The following is a 15,594-nucleotide window of genomic DNA, read 5'->3' as shown; positions in this document are numbered from 1 at the left end:
CATACCAAAATGCTTATACAATTTCACTCATATTTCAAGTACACTCAGCAATCATTGACTGACCCAAGGGTGGAACTACATCACTGGTGGGGGACAACATGTTTACTATTTGCTTGTTCCCAACAAAAGGTATATATTCGTCTAACACTAATTCATAAGGCATTATAAGGCATCATTAGCACATTATGAGGGCATCATAACATAATCGAAACAAAATATGTGCTATAATACACACTACAAAATCTCCAAGTAGACGAATACCAACTGTATAATCAAAGTAAAAAAGCACATCAGAATTGAGCATGAAAAAGAAGTGTGGGAGGCGTATCTTACCTAAGCTCATCAAGCAGCTGAATCATCTGAGTCTCATAGAAGTCGATCACGTCCAACACTCTGCAGATACAAGAGCAAGACTTGAATATCTGACCTCAAACCAGACAAAATAGACTGTATGCATATTCAGTCACAGGTACAACTGAACCAGTCACACTCTTACTGCTGGTCCGCTGAGGAGTTCTGCTGGCCGGCTGTCTGGCAGATCTGCTGGAAGGCCAGGCTCTGCCGGGCCAGGCGACTCTCCTCTTCCTTGACGGTGAAGTAGAGCTTCCTCTGAAGCTGAGCCGCCGCCTCCCTCTGCTTAGACAGCTTCCGCTCCAGGGCCTGGCAGCGCTTCTGGAGAGACCGACAGTAAACAAAACTGAATAAAAATATACTTAAATATGAAAATGACTGCCTTGAAAATAACTCCAACTGAGGTGCCATTGGGTAGGGATGGACCGATATGGGGTTTTCCAGACTGATACAAGTATTTTTTGGATTGAAGTGATAGCCAATATTCAATATCTTTAAGTTTGACTATTAAATTTGACTATTTTCATTCAGTGGTTCCCCAGAATTGTAGTCTTGTCAGGGTGGAAAAGCCTCTAAAACAGCATTTAGATCATCATGGGACACTAAAACTCTCCACTGAAACCTGGAATGATGATAAAACATTCATGCACATGTATGGAATCTGGTCAAATGTCTCATTAGAATCAATTCAGGTTAAGGGCTTCCCATAGACAACCAGTAGTATTGATCAATTCTACAATAAAAAAACGTAGTTAATTGAACTGCACCATCAGAAGTGGATGAGAATGAATGAAAACTCTCGACATACTTGTGCGTCTTGCTTGTCCTGCTGCAGCTGCTGTGTGTGGCTGTGCTGCTGGGCGGCCTTGCTGAGGTACCGGTCCTCCAGGTCCTGGACTTTGGCCTTCACCCCGTCCAGCAGCCCCTCCAGCTCCGTCGTCCTCTGGGACTGATGGGCCGCCCGGCTCACGTGCTCCTGAGCCTCCTCTCTGAAGACAAACACATTTCAGTTGAACCTTGGCTAATGAGCCCAATGAACCAACAATGCGAGGATGCAAGTCCATATAATATGCTAATCAATAAAAGATAGAAGATCATATAATTGGAAATAGGCTTTTAGGTCTACATGAGCCAAGCTATGTTTCTCTTTAGACCTATACAATTTAAATTTTCTTGATTAAAGGCAAGTGCTTCTCTTTAAAGGGAATGTAACTGTCCCACTGAGAGAGCGCCAAAACTTACCGGTAACACTTTACTTTTAATAAGGGTCGCTAAGTTAAAGGTTTGTTAATGCTTAATAAGGGTTAGTTCATGCTTAATAAGGGTTAGTTCATGCTTAATAAAGGTTAGTTCATGCTTAATAAGGGTTAGTTAATGCTTAATAAGCATGAACTAACCCTTAATTAACAGTTAACTAATGTGTAATTTACTAATGGTGTTCATGTTAACTAAGGTATTAATTTATACATTATGTAATAGTTTATAAAGATGTCTATTAAATAATGTATAAATTAATACCTTAGTTAACATGAACACCATTAGTAAATGATTATCAGACACATTAGTTAACTGTTAATTAAGGGTTAGTTAATGCTTATTAAACATTAACTAACCCTTAACTTAGTGACCCTTATTGTAAAGTGTTACCAACTTACCTATGGCAGAAACCTGGCAACCCAGAGTGCAGGTGTGAGAGAGGGCTCATTTAAATATTATCAAGATCAACTGTATGCCCTGGCATTACTTTTCAGGGGTAACTGGAGATGAAAATGTATTGGAGATGTTCTCTTTGGAGAGGCTGTGGAGAAAATGCTCTGACAGCCTGATAAAATAGGACTGGTGCTGCTGACAGACGGTCCCCCCCCCCACCTCATTCCATCAGCTGGGTGAAACCCAGCCTCAGCTTCAGACCTCATACCTGCACTGAGCTATAAGGCAGGGGAGGCGTATCGCTATGATACTCATCTGATGCCGACGAGATTGGATGACAGGAGGACAGGTGGTCGGCACAACACTGCATGTGCATTATTAAACAGACGAGCGGACGCAAAAAACCTGACAGTAACGCTGTTAGATATCAACACTCTGTGATGCTCAGTACATTCCAGGAGTTATTTTGCGATTAGGTGCTGGAATTTACTTTTTTGGCGTACCCAATTTTCCTCAACATGCCTCATCTACTTCGTTTACTATTCCATACATTATCCGGAATGTCGTCTTAGATCACTGAAACACTTTCTCGACATGACATCATGTCTACGTTTAGCTAGTTATCTGCGGGAATGAGAAAAAAAAAATCTCTGTAATGTTAATGGATGAAAGATCTCTGTAATCAGTCTTCAAAATTAGACATAGGAGTGTCTGCTCCATTAAAGCCTTGTCCTCACACCAAAACTGTACCATGCGTTAGGGCTGAACAATTAAGCGAAATTTTATCGAAATCACAATACGGCCTACTGCAATTTTCAAATCGCAGGAGGCGCAATATTTGTTAAAGGTGAAATGTGTCAAAATACCATTTTAAATGAAATATTGTGGTGCTGCAGAGATGTCCTGGCCTACACATCATATTCTACAGACTTAAGAAAACATCTTTGTTTGGTACAGATCCCCGCAAAAAAACACACCATAATCATTTGAATACGTTTTTCAATGAAAATGAGAATAATGTAAAAATGATCATTCCCTCTAATGTCGCAAATCATATCGCAATTGCAATATCAGTCAAAATAATCGCAACTACATATTTTTTCAAAATCGGTCAGCCCTACCATGCGTTGTACGCAACATCCGCAATTGACATTGATGTGCTTGAACAATAACAATACAGCATGGCTGCAAGAGAAGAAAAGTTGCAATTGGACCAGAGTTGAGACTTTGGGTTGATCTCAGTTTGGGGTGAATGCCGCTTTCAAGTTCAATTTGAACAGATTGGTTCTTTCCCAAAGGAAATTGCACAGTATGCACCAACAATCTCTGGGTTGTCAATTCATTCAATTTTTTCATGAAGGTCTACAGACTAGGGATGGGAAAACGTGACAATACGAATCGCGGGGCTAATATAACAAACGACTTGAGAGAAAAAGTTCTAGTGGGATTCACTGGCTTTACTTGAGCTGGTTGTTAGACTGGATGAGCTCCTGGATGAGGGCTTGTCTCCTCTCCGAGTCCGCGAGCATCGTCCTCAGCATCGTCCTGATCTCACCGGCCGACTTCTTGTCCAGCAGAACCAGGTCTAAGGGCATACGGAGAAACATGCGATACGGTCAGCACTGATCAGGAGAATTCATAATGACCAACCATCTATCTCCAAAAACAGGGTATCTGTGGGTTTCTGGAGGCCAAATTTAAGACTTTTGCATATATAATTTAAAGCTTAATTTCATCTTATTTTATGTTATTTTTTTTAGCATGAAAAGGGTTGAATGTTAAGATATTGAATTTCGACTCAAAATATTGGGCAGCTCAATCGAAAAATATGGGTACTGGCCTTCAAAAAACCACATAGGTATGCATGAATTTCATCATTACTAGTAGTAGTACAAGTGGTAGTAGTAGATGTATTAGTATCCTCAGTTTCAATTAAGAGTTTTAGTGTCCCATGATGGTCTAAACCCTGTTTCAGAGGCTTTTCCACCCTGAGCAGAATAAACTACTGGGGGAAAAACTCAATACTTGTAATATTTTGACATGAAAATGATAAAAAGAGCGTTTATTTGCAGAAAATGACAACTGGTCAAAATAACAAAAAAGATGCAGTGTTTTCAGACCTCAAATAATGCAAAGAAAACAAGTTCATATTCATTTTTAAACAACACAATACTAATGTTTTAACTTAGTAAGAGTTCAGAAGCAAAGAAGAGCCAGGCAGAGGTTTTTTTGTTATTTTGACCAGTTGTCATTTTCTGCAAATAAATGCTTTAAATGACAATATTTTTATTTGGAATTTGGGAGAAATGTTATCAGTAGTTTATAGAATAAAACAAAAATGTTAATTCTACTCATTTTACTCAAACACATAGTAAAACCAGAGAAACTGATAATTTTGCAGTGGTCTATTATTTTTTTTCCAGAGCTGTATATATCAGCCTTCACATTCCATATCAATTGAAATTTTGAATGGAGTTATTAACTGTGCACCCCTACCTGAAAGGTTCTTATTCTCAACAGGATCAGCAAAGTACACTGGCTTAAATCCATTGTGCTGGAGAAGTTTATTCACACTGTCCCACTCTGTCTGCTCCTGCTGCAATACAGACAAAATACAACATAGGGGGGGGGGACTTTAAAATGGCAATCAAATATACAATACCATGCAGCGCCTTTCAGTTCGGAGAAGAGGAAAAGACAGAGAAATCTGTGGATTTAGCTCTACCTGAAACTGCCTGTAGGTCCACAGATACACATATGTCTTGTCTCTTGAGTGTAAGTAAGAATTTGCACTCTTGCTGTCCATCTCCACTCTTGAATGTCCTCCGCTCAGCAAAACACTAACTACTCAAAAGAAACATTAGTTCTGCTTGTTAAGATTGAGAACACAACTAGGTGGCTTGCTGTGTTTTCTGTGTACAGCTGGTAAATCACCCTTGGGTGTCTTCCCTGAGTGAGCTGGCTTCAGTCAAAACCCACATATTATCAAGTTACTGCAGCCCCCCTTCTGAGAAGAGCTTCAACTACCATAGCAATGAATGAAAGATGACCCTCTCTCTATCTCGTTCACACACACACTTCTCTCCCATTCTCTAGTATACGTGATAACCACACACACACACACACACACACACACACACACACACGCGTTATTCTTGTTTAGGTTTACCTGTTCCATCGCCTCTTCCCGGCTGCAGGAAACAAAATAGCAGAAAAATCGTTAGACCCCAGAGAACTACAGAAAGCCTTCAATACGTTACTACGCTGAACTCCATTCAAATATCTGGCAATTTGAAGCTGCATGCCTATCGGTAACCATACACACCTCGTCTAATAAAAATTAAGATCTTTTACGAATCGATAGGTTCTTCTGGCACATTCGGCATACAAACGACCAACCAAGCAGTCCTTGTATCTCAATACATTTTCAACTTTTAGAATTGGTTCACACAGCTCGCTACTGCCCTCCACTGTGTATTTTGGTCAAAGACTGTGAGAATAACTACTTCTAAAAGTTAGAATTGATTGGAAAAAATGCCGCTTGATGTATCCGATAGATGCCGAATTGAAGAGTGAATGTTACTTATTCATAAAAGTCTTAAGTCATGTCATTTAGGGTACGTACGTTTGTCAACAAGCATGACCGCTTTAAACTGACAGATTTTTTAACGGATTTTTGCGTTGCCATCTTTCCATACTAGAGAACAGAAAGTATCAGGGCTACAACGAACTAAGTTACAAGCATTACAGTAAAGCTCGTACAACAAGCTATCAACCAAACAGCAAGTAGCGTTAAATTAGCTAATCTTAGCGTTTATAACGACGGTACCGTTACATATCTAGTATTTATTTAGCTACCGTTAGCGCACTTTGCATTTCATTTACAGCTTTCGTTGTCTACAACCATGCAAGGAACAGTGAAGACGCATAGTATTAAACTTTCAAATGCCAGGTGTTATCGTTTGTTATTGATTGTGGAGTTATCTGACACTGGAAAATGTAATTGCTAAGTAGCTACAGTTTCGTATATTTACTTTTTTCAAACCGCAGGCGTCCTCTTCTTCTTCTTTTGGAATTTGCGGCAGTTTGTAAGCTTCTATACGTATTACTGCCCTCCACTGGTCGATACATAAAACTCGTTGCACCACTAGCGTCCCGCTAGCGCCACCTACTGGTTTTGTGGAAAAACTTCCTCTAAAAATCTCGTCCACTTAATTTCTTGTCTTTAATCCCAAGAATCACTCTTGCCACTTCTATTGCCATCTCAGTCGCTTTTTTTTTTATTTCTTCCCTGCTTCTTTTGCACATATTACAGTCATTGCAGTAAATGCCAAGAAGCTTTTCTTTTCCAAACGTTCAAGCCATTCCTCTCTTTGACCTTCAAGCTTTCTTTCAGTTCCTTTCTCTGTTCCAATGTCCACTTTTCTCACTGCTTCTGCATATGTTATTAATACAAATTTTAATTCTTACAGGGAAGTTATTTGCTCCTGCCACATGGTATAACGTACAGTGAAAGCATTTGACATCACAATCTTCTCCATCCAATTTGTCAAAGATAAAAGTTTATTTTTCATTCCAAATGGTGTATCAGTAAATTTATACATGCAGGCAGCTGCTCTTGTTGATGGATTTGAATGGGTTTCATGCCGTAAAGCCATAGGCTATATAATAAAGCTTCTTCTGTGTTCATAGTTTGGCAGATGCTATCTAAAATCTGAGATCTTTTTCTATTTACCATAGCAAAACATAATTTTTAATTAATTATAATAAAAGATAATTTGTATTTTATTGCTTAGTTTGTTGTTGTTTTGTGCAAAATAACGGGGTTTTTTTGGTCAATATTGGAGTGCTGTATATTTACAGAAATTGTGCTTTTATTTTTTAAAAAGGTGGACCGGAAGTATTATTCTTGTTCCGGTGATTTCCATGACGCTACACACTGCTGTACAGTAGGTGGCAGTATGCACCTTTGATGTGGATTTGCGACCTGACAGAAGAAGAATACTCATTTCGGCCGGTGGAACACTGACAGCAACTGCACTAGCGTCTCTGTTTCAGCAGAGTATTTCTATTTCCATTGTCCAAAAGACCTGACACTTGGTAAAATAGGTTCTCAACAGGCCACCGGGGACCAAATCCAAGCGCTGCAGAGAATGCTGGCTACAGGAGCAGTAAGTTTCACAGTGTCATTTCTGCCAAGGTAACTTAATAGGCTAGGTAGCTAATGCTAACGACGTTGACATTAGCTGGAATAGATACAAAACCACATGCCCTGCTGCACGAGCACAGTTACAGTTACAGTTGTGGTGTTAACGTAAGCGAGTTGTCCTAATGGCCGAGAGTTAAGAGGTTGAGTTTTCGGCTACGAGGCTAACGTTACTTAAAGTTTAGCCCCGATACGGTACGGTTCTCTCTCGTATGGAGAGACACTGCGCGAAAAACCACTCAATTTAATAGTGTTTTGCTTATCGGCAGACGCACACATGTCGTGGAAAATAAAGAAGTACCTTTTTACTTATATTTATGACCACTCTTGAATTCGGCATATATCCAATACACCTTGCAGTTCTTATTAAAGTACAAGTTATATATTTATATGTGGTTTATACTGCTTCTCACCTCTTCAATGTGAGTCAGTGCATTTTGTATGTGGTAATAATAGGTGAGCCAGTTCTAAAAGGTAAATATTTTGTATTTCGAATTTACCAGAGTGCCTTATCGATTCATAAAAGGAAGACAATCTCTAGTTTTACGAGGTGTATACGTTTGCTGATGAGCAAGGCAGCTTTAAATCGACATATTTTTTGAATGGAGTCTGGCTCCACTGTTGTCGCCCTACAAGAAAGAACGGCAGGTACATGGAGATACATTTTCTGTGTCGCTTTCAGGCTGTAACCACAGCGCTGGCGCAAGTGGATAGAGAGAAGATCTACCAGTGGATCAACGAGCTGTCCAGCCCAGACACCAGGGAGAATGCGCTCCTGGAGCTCAGCAAGAAGCGGGAGTCGGTACCGGACCTGGCGCCCATGCTGTGGCACTCCTGTGGCACCATAGCTGCCCTGCTGCAGGTGAGCCGCTGCAGTGTTTTTCCACAGGTCTGAGGTCAGGCCTGCTTGTGGTGTATACTTGAATCGCAGAGAGAAGTGTGTGAATGCAACGCAACAGGCTCTTCTAATGTTGTTTTATCAGTTTAAAGCTGCACTCGGCAAGATTTTTTAATGTAAAAATCCACCTGTCTTATCAACCTAAATTATGAATGGCGTCCCTTCCCCACTGAGACCCTGTAGATTCTCACAATTTGCCCAAAATAAATTCTGGTGTCGGTATCATTGAATTGTTATTACCTCGCCAAGGAGGTAATGTTTTCACCTGCATCTGTGTGTTTGTCCGTCTATCCGTCTGTCAGCAGGATATCTCAAAATGTTGGGCACAGATTTGCACAAAACTTGGTATAAAGGCTGGTTATCGGCCAAGGAAGAAATGATTAACTTGTCATGTCTAGTGGCTAAAAGGGGGCGTGGTGGTGGGCGTGGCATATCACCAAAAGGTGCATAACTTTGTGGGGTGTTATCACACATGGCGGATGTCTGTGCTCTACTGAGCACATTGTCTAGTTTATTAGGCTACATTGTATCGTGGTTGTATTTATGGCTGGGCGATATGGGTGAAATCAATATCATGATAATCATAAGGATTTTTCTCAATATCAATATATATCACGATATGGTTCATGTATGCAGAATCACGTTAAATAATCAAATTAATGTTCATCTCATTGAACCGAATGGTAATGTTAGGTGTGATGTCAAACAAAACAGAAATATTCAAATAATATTCCTACCATACCTCATTTTATGAGAGTTTTTAAGTAAAATGTGCTTGTCATCATCAATTCAGACAGCAGAAATGTGTGTCACGATATTAAAATATCTTCATATCATCAGGATATGATTCCACTGAAAGACGGTAAACGATAATATTGGATTATCGCCCAGCCCTAGTATCATGACATAAGCGTATCATCCCATCCCTAATTGTACAGCTCAGGCAATTCAGAACAATAATGCTGCGTTCAAGTGCTGGTGCGAAAGTCCAACATCCGGGATTTCCAAGTTGGTTGCTAAACAGCGTTGTATTCAAGTGCTATTTTCAAGCACTCTGGGTAAAGTCAAACTCAGAAGAGATAACATAAGCAAACTTAAACCATTATGGCTGCAGATTTGCAAGTTCAGGCTGCAACTTTGCAAGTTGGAGAATAGGTAAACGTTGGCTGACATTTGTGCTCTACCGAGTGCCTTGCCGTGTTAAACCTGAACATTACATTATGTATACTGATCTAGTAATAACTAAAATAGAAATATGTATATGTCACCCCCGCTGTAAACTTTGCTGGTGGCACGACCCCAACATGACACCAAGTGCCTTATCCCAAATTACGAGCGTGCTGTGTACTTTTGTTTTTATTGTTCTTACGCGTCTTGTTTTTTTCCGTTTTTCTCTTTTTCCCTGCTGTTTTTGCTATGGTCTATTTGGCTGTAAAGCACTTGAGAAAAACACTATATAAATAAAGTTTATTATGATCGTTAAATCCCTTCCGTTGCTAGGAAATCGTCAACATCTACCCGTCAATCAACCCCCCCACCCTGACGGCACACCAGTCCAACAGAGTATGCAACGCCCTCGCGCTCCTCCAGTGTGTGGCCTCCCATCCAGAGACCAGGTTAGCTGACAGAATTGCACTGAATGTCATGGAATAGTAGTGAAATGCGTTAACTCTTCCACTTCTGACTCTTGTGTTTTGTCCTTCACAGATCTGCCTTCCTGGCTGCGCACATCCCACTGTTCCTTTACCCGTTCTTACATACTGTGAGCAAAACCCGGCCGTTTGAGTACCTCCGACTCACCAGCTTAGGGGTCATCGGTAAGCAAACTGAGTTCCATTGATCTCTTATAACACTAAGTGAAACCAATTCTTGGGTCGCACATCTGCAACTCTCAATTTTTATTCTCACTGTTTGTTATCGTCGGTCCATTTTTGTTTTCTACCCTTGTAATTGGGGTTTGACCAATATGGGTTTATGAAGGCTCAATCAATATATTTGAATGGAAGTGGTCAACGGATTTTCATGCAAAGAATTGCAAATATGCTGTGTTTTCCCCCAGAATTACATTTTTGTCAAGGTGGAAAATCCTCTCAAACAGCATTTATGAAACTCTATCTATACAGTTCCTACCTTTTTAATGTTTTCATCTGATTGGTTCCATGTGTTTACCCGGTCCAGGTGCTTTGGTTAAAACAGACGAGCAGGAGGTGATCAACTTCCTGCTGACGACGGAGATCATCCCCCTGTGCCTTCGCATCATGGAGTCCGGCAGTGAACTCTCTAAAACGGTACTATATTAGCCAGCCAGCTAGTTTTCCACTATAGCGGGTATGATGTTAAAAACCAATACAAATGAAAATAAAGAATACAAATGATGTTTAAAGCCTCACAAAGAAGCCAGACACTGATACAGATAAAACTCAAAAATACAGACAAAAAACACACAGACTGAAAACAAAGTTACATGCAATACACCGATATACAAAGTAACATGAAGCCACTACTAGGTGTAAACAAAACATAGAAGCAGATGCGTTGAAGCAGACAGACAGATGGAATATATAATGACATTAAAGCATCTACAGTGCCTTCAGAAAGTATTCAACCCCTATGAGGTTTTACACATTTTGTGGTGTTAGAGCCATTTCAAAATGGACTAAAGTAGTATACACAAAAACCATAATGTCAAAGTAGAGACTTTTATACATATACATTTTTTACAAAACAATTAAATATAGTAATAAGTAAATATTTGAGCCTTTGGCAGTGACACTTCAAATTGCGTTAAAGTGCATCCAAATTCCTTGAGATGTCCTCCACATCTGCAAGTTAGACTGGGAGAAAATCCCAAATCCTGCCAAAGGTGCTTTGTCAAAGTATTGAATCAGGGGAGTGAATACTTCTTTAAATGAGAGATTCTGTATTTTACTGTAACACCACAAATGCTTGTTTTCCCTCCTAGGTTGCAACCTTTATACTACAGAAAATTCTCCTGGATGACACGGGGTTAGCGTACATCTGTCAAACCTACGAGCGCTTCTCCCATGTTGCTATGATCCTTGTAAGTTCCTCATGTCTTAATTATAATGTAATACTTTTCTGTACATTCTTTCATCTTTGCCTTATGTCTTCCCTCCTTTTATTTCAGGGCAAAATGGTTCTTCAGCTTTCCAAAGAGCCCTCAGCCCGCCTGCTGAAGCACGTTGTGCGCTGCTACCTACGCCTGTCCGACAACTCCAGGTACTATAATCAAATCAAACAAATAAGTGTAGTTCTTAATAATAGACTTGAACTTATAGATACACATTCCAAGTAATCAGTGTTTCCCCCAGAATGTTATTCTTGTCAGGATAGAAAAGCCTCTGAAACAGCATGTAGACCATCATGGGACACTAAAACTCTCCATAGAAACCCAGGATGATGATGATAACAGTAAAAACTAAAAAATAAATTCATGCATACATGTGTGGAATCTGATCTAATGTCTCATTAGAATCAGTTCAGGTTAAGACAACCAGGGTAATATTTAGAAATTCTACAATAAAGATGTTAACAATCCAACTGCATCACATCACAAACGGACGACACTGACTGGACCAGATCTGAACTTGAACAAAAAGCCAACAAAGCCAAACCAACATTATGTAACTTGAATCCAGACTGTGCAGTTGTTATTTTTGTCCTCTCTGTTTGTTGCATGTTGTCCAGAGCCAGAGAAGCCCTCCGGCAGTGCCTACCGGACCAGCTGAAAGACACCACCTTCGCCCAGGTCCTGAAGGACGACACCACCACCAAGCGCTGGCTGGCCCAGCTGGTGAAGAACCTGCAGGAGGGCCAGGTCACAGACCCCCGGGGCATCCCTCTCCCTCCGCAGTGACTCCTTGTTCCTCAGCAGCCCTGAGGAACACCGGCGAGGACCCGCCCGACAGATGACGAGCTGCTAGATTCCATCACGGACACAAACGGCACTTGTTTTCTAGGTTTTTGAAAGACTTGTAAAGGAAAAGGCTGGTGCCTGTCTATTTTTGTGTGCAGATACGCAGGCAAACTGCTCAAGCTTGTGTTTTGCGATCAGGTGGTGACAAGTTTTGTCTCTGGTGCCATTTCGTTCCCATGGCTTCAAGGTTTCAAGGACATTCACATTTGTTGCCTCGCCATGTGTTCTTAGCTATGCTGTTCAATAAATTGTTGCACAACATTAAACTAGCATACTCATTCTGTTGCTGTAACACTGTGTTGACTAAATTGCCTTTACGGGCTAATAAACCGGTGGTATGTAATGCCTTCCGCATCAAAGACATGTGGTTTACAAAACATGTTTTAAAGGAATGTTCTAAATTATTTTTGTATGATAATATTCTGGTGAATAAATGCTATTTGGAGATGGAAGGTGATGAATATCCAGGAAAGTTAATACTTGTATCTTTGTTGAGACCAAAATGGACTTCTCAAGAACACAAGAACAGAGAACATGTTTACATTTTGAGATGGTGCTGTGTGATTGGTGATTGACAGGTGTTCATTTTTCCAGCTGATTCAACTGACTTTACTATATAGACCAGTGATTCTCAACCCTTTTCATATAAGGGACCCCTAATTTAGTCCACATTAGGGCCACGGGCCCCCATTTGCTGAGATTTTGTTTCTCGGACCCAAATTTGAGAATATTTTTATTGTCAGATATGATTTTGTCCAGAATTCCATGACTATCTGTATTGTAGGTAGAGATAACAGTGAAAATATGATCAAAACAGTCATTCTTCTACATTCTGTAATTGTGTTAACTTTGTAAATGAAATAATGGTGAAGTTCAACAGTTCATCAATTTGCTGGGGACCACCTGGAACCCCCTCAAGGACCTCTGGTGGTCCCTGGACCCCATGTTGAGAACCACTGATATGGACTACTATACTATACACTGTACTATACATTATAGTGCTGTTTGATGCATTGTCCGTACGCAGATCATTCACTAAACTAGCCGCCATGCTGTGACAGCTGTAGCTGACTTGACATCGGGCCATGTATTGTAGAGGTTGCTGATTGGTACTGTAGTAGATTTCTCAGAGGAGGCCATTGGACGGGACCCCACCCCCGCCCCCATTTTAGTTTTGGCTCCTTCTGTGAAATCTGAGCCGGGAAGCCGAGCCGCCGCCGTGGATTATTAATGCCTCGAAACATGAGCAGGGGGACGTAGATGAAGACAAAAAAAGAATATTAATGTTCAAAACTCCACACTTGAACTCACACTTGTTATTTTTTTATATGCCTCTGTCTCCGCGCTCTCGGGAGCATAACCGATCTCGGTAATGGCTCCATGTCATTAGCGGGGAGCATTTTGTTAATTTGATGGCTAAGCTCTCCCTCCCTCCCGGCCCTGTCCTCATGCCCTGCAGCAGGCAGCTAAACTGGCCTGATAAAAGTTTCATGACCGAGGCTTAGTAACATTAGACGGGACGGTCTCCAAGCAAACAGGGCGGCCTGCTGTGTTGTACCTACGCCGGCCCTACACGTAGCATGCTGGTCCCGGGCCAAAAGTTGGGGTAACAGGCTGGGTCTAACGCTTTGCCGATGACGCTACCTTGTATGTGAAAAGAGGGGCTGCCCAATTCTGCGTCTGAAAACCCCCGTTTCATGTGGCCAACATGATGACTCTTTGAATTAGATACCGTAGGTCCGCTTGCTAATTGTCTGATTCTAGCTGCCTCACTTGGGTTACATTACAGCAGGTTTAGTAGGCCTACTTGTGTGTAAGAGGGTTTAAGTAAGTGTTGTCTTGTACAGAGTAACAGTGCACAAGCCAATAATCCAGTTTCTAAAGAGTTTTGAAAAAACAAAAGCCGCTGAAACTAACACTGCAACTAAAACACTGAAATTTTACAGTTTTAAGTATTGATTGTTTTCAGTGACAATTCATGAGCTTGGAATTATAAGGTTCTTTCTGACTTTTTTTGTAATCAAAATTGAGTTATCCATTTTGATACTGATGATTGACTTGATTTTGTTGTGTAGTAGTAATGCAGTAACATAATCCTGATTTCCTTTTGAAATGCTGAAAGTGTTACACTTTTAAAAGCAGAATTTCCTTGTAAAGGCTAAACCTTCTGATGATTTCAAATTAAATTATGATTATTCTTTTACCACAATCCTTGGGCTCCATTCTTCAGTGCCCAGATGTAGGCACAATATCATGTTTCTCTTTTAATTAGCATGTCTCTTATATATCCTACCTAGTGGTAAATAAAACTATGACTTCTACTGGTAAACTCTGACTTCCAGTTGGTACATAAACAAAAATCAATTATAATTTAAGAAAAGCATGAATTGGTAACACTTTACAATAAGGGTCACTAAGTTAAGGGTTAGTTAATGCTTAATAATTAACAGTTAACTAATGTGTAATTTACTAAGGTATTAATTTATACATTATTTAATAGTTTATAAAGATGACTATTAAATCATGTATAAATTAATACCTTAGTTAACATGAACACCATTAGTAAGTGATTACCAGACACATTAGTTAACTGTTAATTAAGGGTTAGTTAATGTTTATTAAGCATTAACTAACCCTTAACTTAGTGACTCTTATTGTAAAGTGGTACCGATGAATTTATGCTCTTTTCCACCTTTAAAGCCCCTATCCTCATATAACTCATACAATTGCTACTTATTATGACGTGTGCTATGAATTTACATGATAAAGATTCATGTCAGCCTGAAAAGGGAAATAGTTTAAATGGGGGTTGACCCTGCACTACACTCCTGATCCTATGTTACGACTTGCTGTAATGGAGAATTCGCAGCTGTGCCATTAAAATACAACCCTTGGAAGAGTTCAAGCAACACAAAGCGGAGCCAGACAGGTGATCAAGCAATGGGACAAAAGGGGATGCAGAGAGAGAGGGACGGGGAGGAGGGGCAGATGAGTGACTCTGGGTGTAGTTGTCGCTGGCTTGCATCATTGCAGCGAGGCATGCAGAGGGACAGCAGCTCCCTGGCCATACGATCTCTCGTCCGAGCTCTGCGAACCAGCCAGCAGCATCGACCGGGACACAGGGACGATCATGCAACAGGTGAGAGACACTCTGTAGGCAGCAGCAATGTCATGGCTCCATTGGTAGAATCTAAAAAAAAACGTCTTTCCTTTCCTCCTCTTGCCTGTTTTTCCTTGACCTTTCCTTGCAAAAGTCTATGAGGGAAGTCATTGAAAAGAACACGTAAAGAGAGGATCTCAGAGCATTCAAATGCAGTCTTAAGCTCTAGGTCTCCTCTGTAAGGCAGTTTCTAGGGATTTGATATTACAAATTGAAACAAAGAATCTAATAGTGGAGTCTTTAGGCTTGCTGTAACAGTGGGACACTTAATATGTCTTGGGATATTTGACAACATGTCAGGAAGAGAGCATGGAAAGGTTTCGTGAGAGAACGATGCAGTCTGTAGCTCCAAACCATCAGTTCAAACGCATCTTTATAAATGCAAATGAAAC

At 40.5% G+C, this 15,594-nt stretch overlaps 2 protein-coding genes across 3 annotated transcripts; one reads left to right on the top strand and one right to left on the bottom strand.

Annotated features, from left to right (window-relative positions):
• Window positions 1–333: 333 nt before the first annotated feature.
• cep70 (centrosomal protein 70) lies at window positions 334–6,070 on the bottom strand (the record flags this gene model as incomplete). Its single annotated transcript, XM_071528298.1, has 7 exons — window positions 6,036–6,070; window positions 5,171–5,192; window positions 4,498–4,597; window positions 3,463–3,586; window positions 1,160–1,340; window positions 497–672; window positions 334–393 (listed from the first exon to the last, which is right to left on the bottom strand). Coding segments are annotated over exons 2-7 (650 nt in total), but the record flags the coding sequence as incomplete, so codon positions are not given.
• A 956-nt stretch (window positions 6,071–7,026) lies between these two features.
• Window positions 7,027–14,045, top strand: cnot9 (CCR4-NOT transcription complex subunit 9). Of its 2 annotated transcripts, none has more exons than XM_071528290.1 (8): window positions 7,027–7,172; window positions 7,890–8,069; window positions 9,606–9,721; window positions 9,813–9,922; window positions 10,284–10,393; window positions 11,068–11,166; window positions 11,254–11,345; window positions 11,814–14,045. In XM_071528290.1, the coding sequence occupies exons 1-8, from the start codon at window positions 7,155–7,157 to the stop codon at window positions 11,980–11,982; spliced, it is 894 nt and encodes a 297-aa protein (XP_071384391.1). In that variant the 5' UTR covers window positions 7,027–7,154; the 3' UTR covers window positions 11,983–14,045. The 2 variants fall into 2 exon arrangements, with proteins under 2 accessions (XP_071384391.1, XP_071384392.1); XM_071528291.1 differs by having other exon boundaries at window positions 7,031–7,201.
• Window positions 14,046–15,594: the final 1,549 nt, after the last annotated feature.

Source organism: Centroberyx affinis, unplaced genomic scaffold, assembly GCF_046629955.1.
Source record: "Centroberyx affinis isolate AG114_WGS23_722 - 3 ecotype Tasmania unplaced genomic scaffold, CSIRO-AGI_Caff_v1 ptg001654l_1, whole genome shotgun sequence".
Classification (NCBI taxonomy): Eukaryota; Metazoa; Chordata; class Actinopteri; order Beryciformes; family Berycidae; genus Centroberyx; species Centroberyx affinis.
Note: the sequence above shows the minus strand (reverse complement) of the source record. Positions and strands in the feature narration are given on the sequence as shown.

Coding starts and splice junctions, on each gene's coding strand:
- cnot9 (XM_071528290.1), top strand. Junction 9,722..9,812: donor GCCTCCCATCCAGAGACCAG/GTTAGCTGACAG, acceptor TGTCCTTCACAG/ATCTGCCTTCCTGGCTGCGC. Junction 10,394..11,067: donor GCAGTGAACTCTCTAAAACG/GTACTATATTAG, acceptor TTTCCCTCCTAG/GTTGCAACCTTTATACTACA.